At 33.1% G+C, this 18,587-nt stretch overlaps 3 protein-coding genes across 5 annotated transcripts; 1 reads left to right on the top strand and 2 right to left on the bottom strand.

The window, feature by feature from the left end:
* Window positions 1–1,189: 1,189 nt before the first annotated feature.
* On the bottom strand, window positions 1,190–3,736 carry LOC18094713 (cation/calcium exchanger 4). The gene has a single exon (XM_006369066.3). The coding sequence runs from the start codon at window positions 3,337–3,339 to the stop codon at window positions 1,393–1,395; it is 1,947 nt and encodes a 648-aa protein (XP_006369128.3). The 5' UTR covers window positions 3,340–3,736; the 3' UTR covers window positions 1,190–1,392.
* Window positions 3,737–6,589: 2,853 nt separating this feature from the next.
* On the top strand, window positions 6,590–12,843 carry LOC7475079 (aldehyde dehydrogenase family 7 member B4). Of its 3 annotated transcripts, none has more exons than XM_052455467.1 (15): window positions 6,590–6,774; window positions 7,382–7,518; window positions 7,754–7,840; window positions 8,033–8,164; window positions 8,320–8,392; window positions 8,655–8,677; window positions 8,766–8,829; window positions 9,211–9,256; window positions 10,002–10,182; window positions 10,638–10,814; window positions 10,903–11,071; window positions 11,236–11,372; window positions 11,672–11,769; window positions 12,124–12,273; window positions 12,454–12,843. In XM_052455467.1, the coding sequence occupies exons 2-15, from the start codon at window positions 7,384–7,386 to the stop codon at window positions 12,506–12,508; spliced, it is 1,527 nt and encodes a 508-aa protein (XP_052311427.1). In that variant the 5' UTR covers window positions 6,590–6,774; window positions 7,382–7,383; the 3' UTR covers window positions 12,509–12,843. The 3 variants fall into 3 exon arrangements, with proteins under 3 accessions (XP_052311427.1, XP_002299720.4, XP_024444373.2); XM_002299684.4 differs by having other exon boundaries at window positions 6,593–6,774; window positions 10,903–11,067; window positions 11,232–11,372; XM_024588605.2 differs by lacking the exon at window positions 6,590–6,774 and adding an exon at window positions 6,787–6,931 and having other exon boundaries at window positions 10,903–11,067; window positions 11,232–11,372.
* Window positions 12,844–15,110: 2,267 nt separating this feature from the next.
* Window positions 15,111–18,196, bottom strand: LOC127904906 (protein argonaute 4A-like). The gene is made up of 4 exons (XM_052450017.1): window positions 17,990–18,196; window positions 17,698–17,896; window positions 16,080–16,160; window positions 15,111–15,884 (listed from the first exon to the last, which is right to left on the bottom strand). Exons 1-4 carry the CDS (start codon window positions 18,038–18,040, stop codon window positions 15,817–15,819), a joined length of 399 nt encoding a protein of 132 aa, XP_052305977.1. The 5' UTR covers window positions 18,041–18,196; the 3' UTR covers window positions 15,111–15,816.
* Window positions 18,197–18,587: the final 391 nt, after the last annotated feature.

Here is an 18,587-nt window from a genome sequence, read left to right as displayed (position 1 = left end):
TTTTAGTTTCAGTAAATGATGCATCTTTTGTTATTTTTTAAAGGAGAATGACATGTCATTTACCTCATTAAAAAAATAAAAATAAAATTGAAATGGCCCAAATGTGTACCCCTAGGCTTTTTTTTAATGGTCAGACGCACTAGGCAATCCAGGTTAGGCTCGCATGCTTGTGTCTATTTTTTTTTCACATTGACTCTTTTTTTAAAAAAATTTATAGGGTTTTCAAGTTTCTTATTTTATATTTTATTTCTTAAAAAATTAATTTTACTTTTAGTTATTTGAAAGGCATTTTCATTAAAAAAAAATGAATGAAAATTTGAATATATAAGGATGAAGAAGTTTAATTTTTTTTAAAAAAAATTATTTCATTAGATATTTTAATTGCTAATTAAGAAATATTTTTTGTTTTTCTAAAAAAAACATCTATAACAAAATACACAACCTAATATATATGTGCAACCAAATTAATAATTAAAGATATATTTAAATTGTTAAAATATAATTATTTTTTCAAAAATAATGTTAGAATATAGTAATCACCACGTGAAATGTACAAATAAAAAACTGATTAAAGTATCATTTAATTAATTTTTATAATACAACTAATAATTAAATAGTTCCAAGAAACCATAAAAACTAAATTATAAACAACTCTTAAGTCCATATTAATTTTTTAAAAAATTCATATATTAACCTCTAGTTTTAATGTTTTAAAAAAACCATTTTAATTTTTTTTTTTTTACATTTAAAAATATTTTGATCGTAGCGCAAAGAGTCACCTATTCTTATCCAAACTCACAAGGCAGCAACTAGAATCTTTGCCCATGCAGCCCCAACCAATACCGTATCTTTTATCTCATCCAAGACCATCATACCTTCAAACAAACCTATGCCCCATGCTCAATAAAATCATTTCATCCTCGGAAGCTGCGTCCTTTGTCGAGAAGGAAGGCAAAATATGCTAAGCATCAGAAGCGATTCAAAGCCAAAATACTCTTGGAACTCTACATAAGAGAAGACATCAATGAACTGTCTATGATAACAGCCCTGTGATTCATAAGAAAATATCATATATCAATCCTGGCTTCTGGCATTGCGATTCACTTCTCTACAATTGCTCATTCTCGCCCAGAAGCCTAGAACAGGAAACAAAACCTAGAAAATAAAAATTACTTGACCAATACAGCAGTGAAAGGTAACCTCTTGGCACGACAATAGTTCTTTTACCATGTGAAAGTTTGAGCCCCCTGAAAGGGAGGTCATTCAAAATTTGACAGCAAGTGTTACTAGAATATACAGGCGCTATGATAGAGTTGTCAAATTGCATTTTACAAGTAGAATGTCATGACAATAAAAGTCTTGACTCTAGCATTTCTGAAAGATAGCAGCTGGTCAACTAGCTGCGTATACCATGGCAGCGGTCACCCTTGCTGAGAGAAAAATTACATAGAGGGTTATAAGGCCCACCCCTAACATCTTGCTAGGACGCATGTCGTTCCTAGGTAAAACAACAAGTGCCCAAAGTAATCCAGATATGAGAAATCCCATTGTGTAAAACAAGCTACTGTCTTGAGGAACAATGTATATACCAGTGCTCTGTGACCAGGCTCCAAGCAGCATTGAGATACCCAAGCCAACAAGAGTATTGAACATAGGACCTGCATAGCATCCGGACATTGCAATCTGTGCACTGTCACCACCATTCATCGCCAATGCAACATTTGAAACTAAATCACCCATCGAGTTGCCCCATGCTAACACAGTTAATCCGAGGATTGATGGATTAATTCCGAGGACTATGCCAAATGCAACTAACAGAGCAACAAGCTCATTAGCTATTATGTAGAACCACACGATGCTCATAAAAAATCCCCCAAGAACCCAGGCAAGCAAGAACCTCTGAGGTGGATGATTGGAGTTTGCATGCTGATATGCAAGAACACCAAGCGTGCAACCAACCACAGTGCCTATAAAATACACTAGAATTCTGCTTTGAGGACCCACATCATCTTGGCTATTCCACAAAAATGCCAGTAAAAGAGGAGCCAAGGCAGCACTGGCTACAGCATATGGCTTTGACCATGTTTCATCATCAACTAATGGGATTGTTAACCGTCTGGGAACTGTCAATGGCAACTCCATCAGTGACAACAAACTTGAACATGAGAATGAAGAGCTACTGATTCCCATGCCCTCATCAGTCCAGCCCCATGGAGGCCTTTCTTGATCCAGCAAACTGATTTTTGACGAATGATTGGAATATATGGCCACATTTGAAGCCCACATCCACGATGGCAGGGAAGAAGGTAGATGGGGCACATCACTGTCAGTCTCAAGGTCAAGCAGAGAACTATAAATGTTTGCATCCTCTTCACTGCTTGTTTGGGAAAATATACTTCCTCGCACGGGAATCAATGGTGTAACAGCATCCAATTTCAACCTCCCTGCATGTTTCCTCAACATCTCATTAGCAACCACGGAAAATGCATAAACCACATAAATCAAGACAAAACCAATTGCTGCCCCGACACTCACCTCACCAACCATCAAAATTATCAACAATGCCATGAGTGTAAAAAGGAAGAAACAGATATCTCTAATGAAGCATCTCCTGTCAATCTTAACTTCCCTATCCGCAACACATAATGATACAGCCCCAGCAACAATGCAAGTAACAAACACTGCACCACCCAACACGCTATTAAGACCCACATCACCTGCATCCTTTCCAACGAAGGCAGCAATACTTGCAAACACATCTGGTGCTCCATTCCCAAGTGGAAGGAGTGCTACACCAGCAACAGTAGGAGGCAACTTCAAAAGATTCGATAACTTTTCCAATGAACAACAAAAGTAATCAGCAGCTGTATTCCCCAACAAATAAAACAAAGCAGCAAGCCAAATACCCAACACCACATAACCCAACACTCTAAAATCACCACAATCACAATACAAAAACTTGATATAATCAAAGAACCCACCCGATGAACACACCGGGTTAGCTTTCAAGTACTCGCACTCATTAGCATAACCATCATGATCAATCAAGCCATTACATAAAGCCGGGTTCTTTAAGCTCAAATCATTTTGATCACCAGTCACATTAACCAAACTCGATGAATTAGCATTGATCTCAATGATTTGTCTATGAATTATCGAATTACCCCTCGACCCATCACCAAAATCACCTCTTTGAATAGAATTGTGACCAATATAAGGATTTGTAAGTATATCTACCCGATTGTAAAACAAAAACAATAGGATCACGGTACAGAATCCATTGAAAACCCCTTTCAATTTGGGGTTTTTTGAACTATAAAAGCTATTAAAACCTATCATTTTAATCCTAAAAAACAATGAAATAAACAAAAGAATAAAAACCCAGATGGAGAATCCAGACCTAGGGTTTTATTGTCATGTTTTGGGAAACGAAACCCTAGTTCTCAAGCAAAGTTAAGAACTTTGCCTAGAAAGAGAGCCTGTATAGAAATTAAAGGGAAATTTTGAAGACTTACCAAGAATTTGAAAAAGTGTGGGAAAAGTTGTTAAAAAATACAGAAGATTAGGATTAAAGAATGGCAGCGTTGCTGAAGGAAGCAGGGAGAGGGAGGGAAATGATAAGAAATTTTGGGTTTGGGTTTTTTTGGTTGATCTTTCGTCGTCTGTTTGTTTCAGACAGACCTCAACGAGGATATTTCACACGTTTTAGTTTACCTTTGTTTTGATTTTCCAAGAACAATAATTTGGACTTTGTTTTGATTTTTCAACAACAATAATTTGGACTTTGCCTAATTAGTAACATTTGAGATTATTGTTATTTAAAATATTTTTTTTATTTAAAAATATATTAAAATAATATATATTTTTAATTTTTTTTAATAATATCGTATCACAATAATTAAAAACTACTAGAAAGTAAAAAAACTTAATTTTTTAAAAAATTAAAAAAACAAATATATCAAACTTTGCCCAAAAGGACAGGATAATTACATTACAATTACAACAAGTCAAAACTGAGCAAATTAAAACTACAATGCTCTAGGTTCGTGGTCCCTCAGTTTTACAATTTGTACAATATGGTTCTTTTACATATTCGATCCCTATAATTTTTTATATTTATGTTTGAATCACAAACTTTATTTTTATTATATTCTAGTCTTTAAATATTGAGATATGAGAGAGAAACTTGTTGAAAAAGGTTTTGGATAATTATATTTTGATAAAAAAAAATTTAATTTTAATGTTAATATGTTCATTTTGAAGAAAGAAGTTTAATGAAGATAGGTTTTCATTTTTTTTTAGTTTAACGTGGGTGTCCGGGCCAGCTTGCACGCACCTCGACTAATCTCACGGGCCCTGAAGTTAACGACCATGTAAGCCTCCAGTGTCCATCATATGAGCAACCACAGGGCTCGAACCTGAGACCACAGAGGGAGCAAATTTCTTGGTCCCAAACTCTTACCACTGGGCCACAGATAGTTTTTCATTTTAATTATACTGAAAGGGGTAGAATGGTTTTATGCAAAACTCTCTTGATTTGACTTTTGACTTTTTTTTAACCAATTAAAAGATATTTTTGGATTGAAAATAAGTTATTTTTGACTTCTACAATGTTTTTAAGATGAAAACCGTTGAAATTTAGGTTTTTAAGACTCAAATTATTTGGATTTTAATTTTCAAACATTGAAGATAACTGAAATTTATCAAAAAAAAAGCGACATGTTGTTTATTTAGATGGATAACGTGTCATCTCATTTGTTTAAAAATAACAGTTCAGGCTGATAATACACGTTGTTAACCTAATTTTTTTTATATAAAAAAAGATGTATGAGCATGAGCTTCCATGTCTAGATGTGTTTAGATTTTTTTTTATTAATATAGGTGTTCAGGTCAGTTTGTGCGCACATCGACTAATTCCATGGGTCCTAAAATTAACGATCATGTAAGCTTTCAGTGATTCTGAGATTTGCGGGACTCAAACTAGTGACTTTTATAGAACAAATCTAGGACCGAGACTCTTTTAATAGGTTAAGTGTTCAGCGTTTGAACTTTTTTTAGGCCTTACGTGTTTTTTTTATTTAATTGTTTTTTTTTAATTTTACCATGAAATTATTTTTTTAATAAAATTCTTAAAATAATATATGTTAAATCATCTTTATTATAAATGTTTTCAAATTAGTTTAGAGGTTTTTATGCTAATATTAATAATCATTTTATAAATAATTATATGTGAATATAATGTGCAAGTTTATTTTTAAAAATATTGCTAACAAATATGAGAATAATTTTCTTATAAATTATTTATATAATTTATCGGATTAACTATTCTTTTATCTTTTCATATAGTCACATAAAAATAAACAAACTTTAATTCTTTTTTTTTTGAAAATTGTTTTATTTGAAAAACTATGTTTTTTTGATAAAAAAATACATGCTTTTATCAAAATAAAAAGAGAATAAATCAACAACGAAAAGAGAGCTTTAACTAAAAACACAATTTTTTTATACTGAATTTCAACCATCTAATTTTTTATAATTACTTATTTAATTGCTTTAATTTTTTATCCAAATAATCATTTTTTACGCTTCGATGTGCTGTATACTTTTAACATCTATTTTTATTTCATTTTATAGTTATTAAAAAAACATTTCTAAGAAATCAGATGATAAAAATTCTTGAGTAAAAAATGTATTATTTTAGTCAACATTCTACATGGCTAATCTGTTGATTTAATTACATGGCTAATCCGTTCATTTAATTAAATTAAAACTAGAGGATGTGTGGTCTTTTACAATGGTAGACGATTAAATTTGTATCTTATAAAAAACGGTCCCGTATCAATTTAAATTAAGGATCATAAAATTGAAATATCAAGCATCTAGTTATCCTTTCTAAAATCACTCACCTGTGCTTGTTACCATCAAACCTTTTTTTTTTATAATTATCTTATCTTAAGAATAACAAATATATATATTTTCAAACTGACCCGAATATACACTCACTTGAAATATATATATAAATTATTTTATTTAATAATGCAACAAATCAAAATATAAATTTAATAAAATTATAAGGAATATAACTCAATTGATCAGATCCTGAATTTATATGATTATCAATTTAAATTTTACAAACTTCAGGTTCATTAGATATTTATATGGTTATTAATTTCAAGGCTTATGAGATTAGCTGAGGTACGTGCAAGTTAATCTAGATACTTATATTAATAATAATAAAAAAAACATAAATTTAATGGAGAGTCATCACAAGAAAAGAATGGAATTAGATTTGAGCGTCCTGCTAAGCACCTAAAATCATCCCCCACAGAAAGAAATTGATAGTCACACTCACAGCTGGCCGAGCAAGCAACATTACGTCGCCGATTTCCCTTCTTCAAAATCTGATGTGTGTGTGTGTATTAGAGGGGATAGGGAGGAGGCACATCAGATGACGGGATGCCATAATCGTTTGTTTCCTTCAATAATCATAAATGGACAAATCATCAAACTCATCCAAACACACTAACCCTCACGTCTCTCTCTCTCCCTTTTTTGTTTTTTTATTGAAGTAATATATCAATATATATATATATATGGAGGCACGGCTACTCTCTCCGCACTCCTCTCTTCCGTCTGTCTCCGTTCCATACCCAATCAATCAAAACTATCAACTCATTTCATACCCCATTAGCACGTGACGCTCTCTCTTCTAATATCCTTACTTTGCAGAGTTTCTCTTCTCATTCCAGAAAACAACGACGACGACAAATCAAAGTTTGTATTTTTTTTTTTGTTTTGATCCTTCATTCTCACACACACATGCATCACCCCTACTGGGTTTTCTTTTTTGGTTCGGAAAGCCAATAAAATGAGAGGATCGCAAGTGAAGATTGAATAGAAATAAAAACTGGGTTCTCTTTAATTCGTATTAGTATTTTTGTTTCCCTTCTCCCTTTTTTGTGTTTTAGGCATGGTTGTATTCTTCTTAGAGACTTTGATTTCACAGTGAATGAAAATATGTGAACTTCTTGTTATTTCTACATGTGCTCTTATTTTCTATTATATTTTTGGTTTCTAAGTAATTATTGCTGAAAGCTTTGATTTTGAAGCTTATAATTTTCTCGTTTTTGGAACCCTGATTTTTTTTCCAGCTCGGTGTTTGGTTACTGAGAAAGTTTAGAAATCTGAAGGCATGAAATTTTTAGTCTCACTTCTGAACCGTAATAATTAATGAAGCGCCTGCATACGTGTTTCAATTCTAAAAAAGAAAAGGATCGATTGTAATTATACGTTTCAATTCTAAAATCATGGGGTGTTATAATTTTGAATTTCAGTTTTAATGTGTGAAATAATAAATTATTTTGTTAATTTGTTTATGCAGAGATGAGTTTTGCTAGGAAAGATTATGAGTTTTTGAGTGAGATCGGGCTGAGCTCTCGCAATTTGGGGTGTTATGTAGATGGCACGTGGAAAGCAAATGGCCCTGTGGTCACCAGTGTGAATCCTGCAAACAATCAGGTTGTTACTGATTCTTTTACGTATGTATAACATGTGTTTCTGTATAATATATGTGTATCTGTGTGTGTATCTATTGTATTCTTCTGTGTATTTGCTTGTATAAACAGCTTTTATGCTCCAGTGCTAAGTTGCTATGAATCACAAATGAGGCCATTTGAGGCGCCGTGGAATTTACTAACTCCTTGCCTCACAACATCCATCGACTTTAATCATTTTCTTTTTTGTATTGATCTAGGCTATAGCTGAAGTTGTGGAGGGTTCTGTTGAAGATTATGAGGAAGGCATGCGAGCTTGCAGTGAAGCTGCTAAGATATGGATGCAGGCAAGTATTTTTTCCTTGCTGTAGAACCTATTAAAATTTTTTTGGGGGACAAATATATGAGTTTGATGCATTATAGAGTTCTCTAGCACGTGAACTTCTAATATGCTTACTAGCACTATTCTATCCCTTGCATATATTCTGTTTGTGATCAACTGTTGAGACCTCCCAATTGCCTTGCATCTTATTTTGCAGGTTCCTTCTCCAAAGAGAGGTGAGATTGTCAGACAGATTGGGGATGCTTTGAGAACTAAACTTCAGGAGCTTGGTCGTCTTGTGTCACTTGAGATGGGAAAAATACTTCCTGAAGGAATAGGGGAAGTTCAAGTATGTTGCCTAGCTTTAATTTGCTATTTCATATGAAATTGTTTATAGGATTTTCATTTCACTTGCTGTAAAACCATCTTTTGTGATTTATTATTCGTGATACATCTTGTTCTTCAATGAGCTCTTCTAACATCATAAGCACCTATATTTTGCAGGAAATAATTGATATGTGTGATTTTTGTGTGGGCTTAAGTCGACAGCTGAACGGATCAGTAATACCTTCTGAACGTAGGCTCCATGATTAGTTCTCACCATTTTATGTATAATTTGTGGTAGTTTTTTTTTCTTTCATTGCCTTTTCAAAATAGTTTTCAAGTACATATTTAAGTGCCATAGTTCAACTGGGTGCAGTATGTTGTGGATAATGCTGGAATTTAGGCATTTATCTCCAGCTGTCATTTTGTTTCAAAAAATCAACTCTTGAAATTGGGTATCTTCCCCAGTTTTCTAAATGATAGTCAATGAATAACTCATTTTCATCTGTTAACAGGTCCAAATCATGCAATGCTGGAGGTGTGTTGATCACCTCTACTTTTGAATTCAAATCACTGCTTTAGTTCTTTAATACTGTTGACATTTTCAACATTTGTTCTGTGCATAGATGTGGAATCCTCTTGGAATTGTTGGTGTGATTACAGCTTTCAACTTTCCATGTGCTGTTCTTGGTGAGTGTTATATCCTGTTTTAAAAAATATTAGCCTTAGAAATAATCCAGAAACACACACACATTTACATTTGGCAATAAACAAGTATATGGAGATATATCCCATGTCTGTATCATGGGAGGTTGCTGTATCCAAAACACTGTGTTTGTCTTCACAATTATAGTTATTTCTTCTGCCAGTAGTACTTTTCTTGATGGTGAAGTGCGTCCTTTTGGATGCATCGTGACTGATAAAGTAGTGTAACTTGAATGGTATTCAAACTTTTTACTGGTATTGTACCTCTCTAACATCAAAATATTTTCACCATTTGTTTTAATGAAGTCATCAAATGGCTTTCTTCCAGTTATGACATGGATTTTTATGTGTGCTGCTGTTCTGCAGGATGGAATGCTTGCATTGCACTAGTATGTGGCAATTGTGTTGTCTGGTAAGTCACTGTACCTGTCTTGGCTGGGACATCATGCTTTATTTCGTTCTTAGATAGACATAATGTGCATTTCATTACTGGTTGAATGTGCGCACTGCAGTCTAGTTTCTTTTCATTAAATGTCTAATTTCAGCTTTTGAAGCTCATAATTACATGTCAATTTGTCCTTATTCAATCAAATACTTTCAGTGTTTTTCTTTTCTTTTTTCTCCATTATGTGATTATGCCATCCTGAAGGGTTCGGGTTTCAGTATCTTATTGGTGGACCACTAGCCCATTGTCCATTTCTTTCCTTGGGTTGTATTCTAGAAAGATCTATGAACTGTTTTAGGGAATATTTACGTTGACTTGCTTAGCATGCAAATGATTAAAAATAGGCAGCATAAAACCTGTCCTTGCTGTGGTTTCTGGATGGTGTCATATTTAACAGGCCTATCCTTTCAAATTAACCAATAATTGAAATTTGGATAATCCACCTTTTCTCCATAATCAGATAGATTATGTGGGTTCAATGTCTAATCGGCATCTTTTGCCTTAGAAGTGATATTAGTCCGCTAAGCTTTTTATGCTCCCTTATTGGCATACTAGTTCCCACTTTGACCTCATTTCATAGCTGCTTATTGTGATTATCAGCATAAAATTATATGAATAAACACCTACATCTACTTTGCTTTCCTTTGTTGCAAATACAACTTACAAAAGTTTTGTTTGTGCCTGACTTTGAATTGTTCCTTCTTAATTATAGGAAAGGTGCACCAACAACTCCTTTGATTACCATTGCAATGACAAGGCTGGTAGCTGGGGTGTTAGAGAAGAATAACTTACCTCCTGCAATTTTTACATCCTTTTGTGGTGGTGCTGATATTGGCCAAGCAATTGCCAAAGATACACGCATTTCTCTGGTTTCTTTCACTGGCAGTTCAAAGGTGTTTAAATTGTTCTCGTTAGAAAATGTTTATCGTTCATGATCTTTACTGTAAGAGAAACATTTCCGTTCTTGGTCAAATTATTTATCCTATTTGATCTATAGGCCATTCTCTTCATTCATTATATTCTAAGGTTTCCTAATATATTAGTCTTATTCCAATAGTATCGCTATAATCATCTGCTGCATGTATTCAACACTGAATTTGGATTCATATTCTTTCTGCCTGTGCAGAATAAATTACTGAATTTGTGGTTTTGTAATGTGATTTATTGCAATATCAATGACTATTACTTGGATAATGTTTCCTGGATATTCTCTCTAATTTGTGCCCAGATGTTTGAGTTTTGTCACAGTTTAGAACATGTACATACAAATTTACTCTTATAAAAGGGGAAATTTTGATAATTATAATTGGTACATATTTCTTACACGCAAATTCTACATATTGTACAGGTGGGCCTAATGTTGCAACAGACAGTTAATCAGAGATTTGGTAAATGCTTGCTTGAGTTAAGTGGTAATAATGCTATAATAATCATGGATGATGCTGACATCCAGCTAGCTGTTCATTCGGTTCTGTTTGCTGCTGTTGGGACAGCTGGTCAGCGCTGCACAACATGCCGCAGGCTGGTACTCTAAAATCTGACTTTTCCTTGACATTCATGCATGTCAATGGTAGTCAAAATCAATATTAATATTTTTCTTGTTTGTGCTGAAGCTTCTACATGAAAGCATATATCAGAGAGTCCTTGATCAACTACTTGATGTATACAAGCAAGTTAAAATCGGGAATCCATTGGAAAAGGGCAACTTGCTTGGACCATTGCATACTTCTGAATCAAGGAAGAGCTTTGAAAGGGGAATAGAGATAATTAAGTCCCAGGCATGTTCTGTTTTTCACCTATCTACTGTGGTTATCCAGCTGTTCCAATACTTTAAATATAAGCTTTCATTTGTCCTTTATGTTCCTAGTTCTCTAGGTGAAAAATGACTGGAAATACAAAAAAAAAAAAATAAAAATAAAAATCACTGACTTTCATTTTGCAGGGAGGTAAGATCTTAATAGGTGGTTCAGTGATAGAATCCGAGGGGAATTTTGTGCAGCCCACAATAGTTGAGATTTCTCCAAATGCTGACGTTGTTAAAGAAGAATTATTTGCTCCTGTTCTTTATGTTATGAAATTTCAGGTACATTCTTCATCCAGCTCTTTCCTTTGGTGAGTTTTTTTTTTTTAAACTGATTTTCTTTCTTTCGTGAGATATGAAGTACGCAAGACTAAAGTTTCTTTCTTTCTTTCCTTTTTTTTCCCTTTTGATAACTAATCTCTACTATTTTTCCTACAGTTATTTTATACATGTAGAGATTGCTGAATAATTAATTTGCATTTGGTGTTTCATTTGTTGGGTTTGCACTTAATCTAAATTCTGAGTTTCATTTGTTGGGTTTGCACTTAATCTAAATTCTGAAAGCTGAACCCTCTCTGCAGACTTTACAAGAAGCAATTGAAATAAACAATTCAGTTCCCCAAGGATTAAGTAGTTCTATCTTCACCCGCAAACCTGAAATTATCTTCAAGTGGATTGGGTGAGTTTTTCCATAGTCATGTCTGTAGAGTGAATTATGTTATTCTATGCTCTCTACATGCTAAAAAATCCTTGGATGTGAATTATGTGATTGTAGGTTCCATTTTTTATCTAAATAAAAATATTTTGCTCCTGAATTTGGAGTTTTTCACTCCCATGCAATTTCTGAAGGCTGTTCTTGATTCTCACTCACCTTAATGATCTTCGTGAAAATATTTACAAGAAGTGACATTTTTGTTGATATTTCTTTAATTCCTGTACACAGCCGAGTTCCTTAAAATGATTTGTGTGTTTTATAAGTATTCCTCTTTTGTTGCTTAGCTAAAGAAATTCCTCACTTGATTACCTAATGCAGGCCACTAGGAAGTGATTGTGGAATTGTGAATGTAAATATACCAACCAATGGTGCCGAAATTGGTGGTGCTTTTGGTGGCGAAAAGGCTACAGGGGGTGGCCGTGAAGCAGGGAGTGATTCTTGGAAGCAATATATGCGACGCTCAACTTGGTAAATCTAAGAATCATTGACAGTTCTTGGATTTCTCTGTTTGATGCTTGAATCGAACTCTAGCCCTTTTCACGTTGGGAAATTAGATATAACTTTTTTTCTCGACAGAGAAAAAAAAATGCAAATAAATAGAATTTCCAATAAAATTGCCACTGATCCTTTTTATTAATTATTTGACAGTACAATCAATTACGGTAATGAGCTACCACTGGCACAAGGAATCAATTTTGGGTAGACACCCATCAAGGTCCAGCATGTCCACTCTTCTAGCAAAGCAAAATTCCTGAAGGATTCTATATTTCCTGAAGGTTCAAGAGCTGTTCTGTCACCCTTTGGGTATTATCATCAGGTTTGCTGGCCTGAAATGTTCTAGCAGAGCTGTGGTCAAAGATCTTTCCTGTTTACAACCAGCTTTTCCCTGGATTAATTAGAATTACTTGCAACAAATAATAACAATGATGTCTCCCAAAGAACAAAGAAAATTGATGTTTCATTATAGCGATTCTTTGGTGTTCTTGTAGCTGTAAAACACGATTTACATTTTATTATTTCACGGACAACTTGAATTAATGTTCTGTGGACTTGGTTTGCATTTCTCCAATATTTCTCTCTTCCCTTGTGCATTATGACTAAAATATTCCATTTAACTTGTAGATAGCATGCAAAATTACCCAGTACCTTGCTTGTCTAACTGTAAACCTTGATATGGGAGATTATCAGTTCAAAATTGCATTACAGGTGACGTTCTTCTCTTGTTTGATCAGGCAAGGGCCTTCTTTATGTACAACCATAAGTAAAAGAAAGAAAGAACACTCAAGAAAGGGTTAGGAGAACACAATATAAAGACAAGACTCGCATAGGAAGGAATACCGATGGTCATTAGAAACTAGAAAGCGAAAGAGATACAGAGCTAGGGAGGAAATGGAGTCGAAGAATGATATGCTGAAGCTTATAATCAATATCAATGAAAGGCCATTCAAGTGCTGATCAAACAAGAGAAGAATGTCACATATAATTACCAAAACCAGATATGGATGTAACTTTGATCTCGTATTTCGTGTCCTTTGCCAAAGCTCCGTGCTCCCGATTCCCTACCGGCGAAGCCATTGTTTAGGCTCCCTGCCAATATTCAGCCCCAGCCCCACCGCCCTAAGGCGATGGTATATATCAGCATTTTTAATGTTTCTTGATGGCTAATGCCTTCAAGTTATGAACTGTACATTTATTTGTTGCGAAATTTTTTAACTAATGACTCCCTCAGTGTCTAGCTACTTGTAAAGATGCAGTTCAATTGGAATTGAATAAGCACCTATCATAGGTTCATGATCGCAGGGTTAGCGGGTTAATTTTATTTAACTCAGATTGTTTTTTATAGTTTTTTAGAAAAAATAATTTTTTTTGAAACTTCACCCTTTAACATTGGGTTATTTAGTTATTGAGTTTCATGATTTTACTCAATTTTCTTTCGACGAGGTTATCCTAGTGTTATGATCAAGTTGCATATTTATCATGTTAATCTGAATAGGCTCGAGTCTAGTTTTATTGGCCTTTTTTCATTGTTAGCTTTTTTCACTTTATTTATTGTCATTAATTTTTTTATAAGTGTTATTAAATTAGCTGAATTTATTAAATTCAATTGAGTCAATGACTGAAGTCTTAATTTTATTTTTTGCTTTTTTAGAAAAAATTGCATCGCCTTAACATTTTTTTTTATATTGAAAACAAATTAAGCTGGCCAACAATGAATATCACGTCACCTATTTTAGTAAGAGGTGTAGATCAACTGGTTAGACCTTGAGTTTGCTCCTTAGAGATCACTAGTTTGAGTACCACAAACCTCAGGGCCACTGGAGGCTTACATGGTCTTTAACTTCAAAACCCGTGAGATTAATCAAAATACGTGTAAGCTGGCCCGGAAAACCACGTTAATAAAAAAAAAAAGCTAACCTGGAGGTGGTAAATTACCTGGAATAACAAGTTATGAAGTAGCTGGAACTTCAATAAAACACACATAATTTATAGGAGCCAATAATATATCCCAAAAAAACAAATTAAATTTAAGGATTAGAATGTAAACTTTGAAAAAAATATTAGGCAACCACCGAAGGAGGACTGTTGAGGAGTCAAGGGTTGTGCTAGGTGTCTGTCCATCCAACTCGCATAGCTTGTGCGAGAGGGCCATCAAAGTGATCCTGGTTGTTTATTTTTTAAAAATATTTTTAAAATATTTTTAAGTAGTTTTCAACTAAATTTGTTTTCTATACTTTGTTGCGAGTTGATAATTTTTTTTTGATATAAAAAATATATTAAGAAATTTTGTTTTTGATAATTGAGTTATTGGACCAATTGATAATTCAAATAATATAAATAAAAAATATAACAACAATAAAAAAATTGATAAAAAATTTAACGATAAAAAGTAAAATAATCCAACATGAACCGAGTATAAAAAACCTCAATATTAAAAGGAAAAAATACAAAAAATAAAAATAAAAATCCAATTAAACCGAGTTAACTCACAAATTCTAAGACTATAGATATAAAATTAAGATAACTTCATAAAAAGAAAAATAAGAAAAAAAATACCACTTGAAAGGAAAGGAAAAAAAATAATAAAAAAAATGATAATCAAATTTAATATTGATAATATATATATATATATATATATATATATATATATATATGATGTCAAATAAAATAAATAGTAATAAAAATAATGATGATTAAATTTAAAAGATTAAAAAAATACATGAAATTAAAAAATATTTATAATTTTATGATACAAGCATGTTCTAATTTTTTTTATAAAAAAATATGATCTGGGGTATAGAAAAAAAGACAAAAAAAAAAAAATCTGAGTAAATTTTTAAAATCTAAATAAATATTTCAAACTCGTAATTTATTAAATCTTAGATCGGGTCTGATGTGCAGTTAATGTCCAGTAATAAATGATGTCCCACCAAGACTCGAATACATGTATGTCGTTTCATCGAACTTGATAAAATCGTCGATCTGGGTCGCTGCCACGTGGGCATTGTTAGCTATAAACTTTCTGTCAATTCTGCTAGTACCAGATAATATCATGTTTATCTCTATTCGAAGTTGAACTTATCTCTTCTTATCTCATTGTATCTCTCTGTTACAATTCAAAAGATTCTGTACTATCTATAAATATAATGAATAATAATAATAATAATAATAATAATGTGAGGACGAAGCTAGCTGGATTGCTGCAACAAAACGCAAGTAATTAATGATTTCCAGTTTCACTCTAAACTTGCAGGGAGAAATTACTTTTACTCTTGTTTGAAAAATAATAGCCTGACCAAATTACTGTGAGCATTGAACTGCTTTCATGAGCGAATATAATTGGAGAGTAGCTGATTTCCAGTTCTAACCAGTGATTACAGCACAAGATAAACGAAAAAATCCTTGCAATAATCATTCTGCTTGCTTCAAGAACTGTTATATACAGAATTGAATTTGCTAATTATGTCCTATTTCCATGAAATCTTGCTTCACATATGACAAGGAATGCACAGGTTATTGCAAATCATCTGCAGAAAAACCAAGCTCGTCATCTGCAGGAATATGCAGGCCGAGCTGCTCCCCTTCATTAAACAAAGCAAATTCATTAGCATCTACGAAGACCACTTTCTTCATGAGAGCAGAACCAAGCAAATATATTTATATACCTACGGAGAGGAATGAACACCAGTACACCACACAGCTGGTTTAATGGAGGTGAAAATATTCAAGCATTTCGCTCAACAGATTGAACAGGAAGAATAAAAACAACATTTTGCAACTCACAATCATCCCAGCATGAGCACAAATGTAGAAGTCATTATTTCTTGGATGACAAATTTTGTTGTCAATGACAGTACCTGCAGGTAAGTTCAGGCAAAATTAGAACCAACCTTTCTTCCTATCTTTTTGTGTTAATGTTAATTTTTATTATTTTGAATTTTATTGTTTGAATATTAATAATTAACTTATTGGGACAAATTTACATCTTATATTCGTGTTAAGAAGATGCCACGTAAGAGAGGTGGTGCTAAGTTATGTACCACAATTAATTAATTAATATTATTTTGTGTCACGCTCTAAAACACAAAAATCATGAAAAATATTTTTTTTAGCTTGACAATGGCGCATACTTTATGAGAATGCAAGACATCTTAACACCAATTAAAAAATTATACTCAAAATAAAACCCCATTAAAAAAAAATACCTTGAATTATAAATTAAATAAACCCAATATAAATTATCTTCCATCATAACTTAAATTCAAAGTAAAAAATAAAAAATAAAAACAAAATGCATTACAAATCTAAGATCATAAACTGATGTAATATTTGAAATATTAAAATCTAGAAATCAAGTCCATAAACTTCTAAAACAATCACTTGACATTCTAAATCTACTTCAAACCAACTGAAAAAAATAAAAAAAATAGAAGAGGAGTATCACATACTCAATAAAGAACAATAATTCATCTTCTTAGCTAGACCAAACATGTCAAACTTACTAATACATACAACTCACAATCAATTCATTTATTATACTAAAATTTTAGTTCTTTCAAAGATTCAAAAGATAAAAAGCACATTTATAAACTTAAATAATTCAAATTAATTATTCTGAATATATACAAACATTGATTGCATACTCATATTCAAAGTCAAATTTAGAGTAAAAAAACTATAGTTACTCTAACAACAATAAATATAGGTTATATTTTGTCATAGGACTAAACATCAAATTCTAAATGAACATGTCTATAAGTGCCAATATTTAACCCTCAAAAATCGATTCCAAAGCATAATCAATCTAATTTATACTCATATGCAATCCATGAATAAGTTCACATAAAACAAAACATGTTCAAAATACTTTTGCAATTGTAAACTTACTTTTACAAATAATTTTCACAAATCATTTATCATATATGACCCACCTAATTTATGAAATAATAAATATTTTTAGAAAATAATTTATCAAGTAAATAAATTAATCTTATGCACTCTTTATTAACCACTAAATTTCAATAATTAGAAACATTTTTTCATAAACACATTTTTTTTTCTCATGCATAATAAATATTTACCAAATTCTATGAAATGTCCTAAATATTGCCCCTCACCTATAATTACTCATCAAAGGATAATATTGTTAAGGTACTATACATACTTTGTTTGTAAAAATGCTTATAAATCAGGTTTTTGCGTAATGGCTTGCCATGCTTTCTTTGTCTCACCATTTTTTCTTGCTAAAAGAGATTAGAACAGACTTTCTATTTGCTCAACTGACATTTGAAACCATTTTGTTGCAAAACTCGGAAGCAGCTCTCAGCAAAGGACAAGCAGCGTATCCGGCCAGTACAAGCTATGCAAGCATGAAGTGTTGCAGCCACTTCATACGCAGTGCGCATGCTATCAGGAATGACCTGATCATTCCTTCATCTGCAGTTTTAGACACAGGCTTGAATAGATTGGCGATCATTTCAGCTCTTGGTGATTGGGTACGACCTGAAGCTCCATAGCGAGAAAATAATGGCCAATTCATGCAACTTACCGCCAAAAAGTATGGAGCATGAAAATATAGATGGAAGAAGTAAAGCTTTTACATAATGGAACACAATTTGAAGCACGAATAATTCTACGAGCTGAACATATGATGAAAGAAAATTAGAAAAATTAGCAATTGAATTACCGCAGCAAAAGATGCTGCAGGCCGCCCGTCCAGGAGAGCCATGCGAGACATCCTTCCCAATTGTTAACGTGGGAGTGTTGGACACCAAAGTATTGAAGAAGAATGCTTAGTTGGGTTTGCTTTTTAGAGATTATTAGTTCGTGTGTTACAAACATTTTTTTTTTGATAACCCGGGATGTCCGGGCTAGCTTATGCGTACCACAACTAATCCCCGGGTTCACTGAACATCCTGCAAGCCCAGTGGGCATGTAAGGCACCGCGGAGGTGACAGACATGCACAGAGAGGATCGAACCCGGGTGCAGAGGGAGGAAACAAGTCCCTTCCCCCGCTAGGCCACGACCTCAAGTGCAACTTTAAGGTTACTGGAGGCTTATGTAATCATTAACTTCAGGGCCTCATAAGATTAGTCGAGGTGCACGTAAGCTGACCCGGATCCCCACAGTTAACCAAAAAAAAAAGAAAAAAAGAAAGAATGCTTAGTTGTTAACAGAGAATTCATTAAGTAACAATTGAATTACCGCTTGGCTGAAAAATAAACCAAAAACGGAGACGGTCGAAAAATAATGACCAGTAGCTGTCTCCCCCAAAATGTGCACA

Source organism: Populus trichocarpa, chromosome 1 (assembly GCF_000002775.5).
Source record: "Populus trichocarpa isolate Nisqually-1 chromosome 1, P.trichocarpa_v4.1, whole genome shotgun sequence".
NCBI classification, from domain to species: domain Eukaryota; kingdom Viridiplantae; phylum Streptophyta; class Magnoliopsida; order Malpighiales; family Salicaceae; genus Populus; species Populus trichocarpa.
Note: the sequence above shows the minus strand (reverse complement) of the source record. Positions and strands in the feature narration are given on the sequence as shown.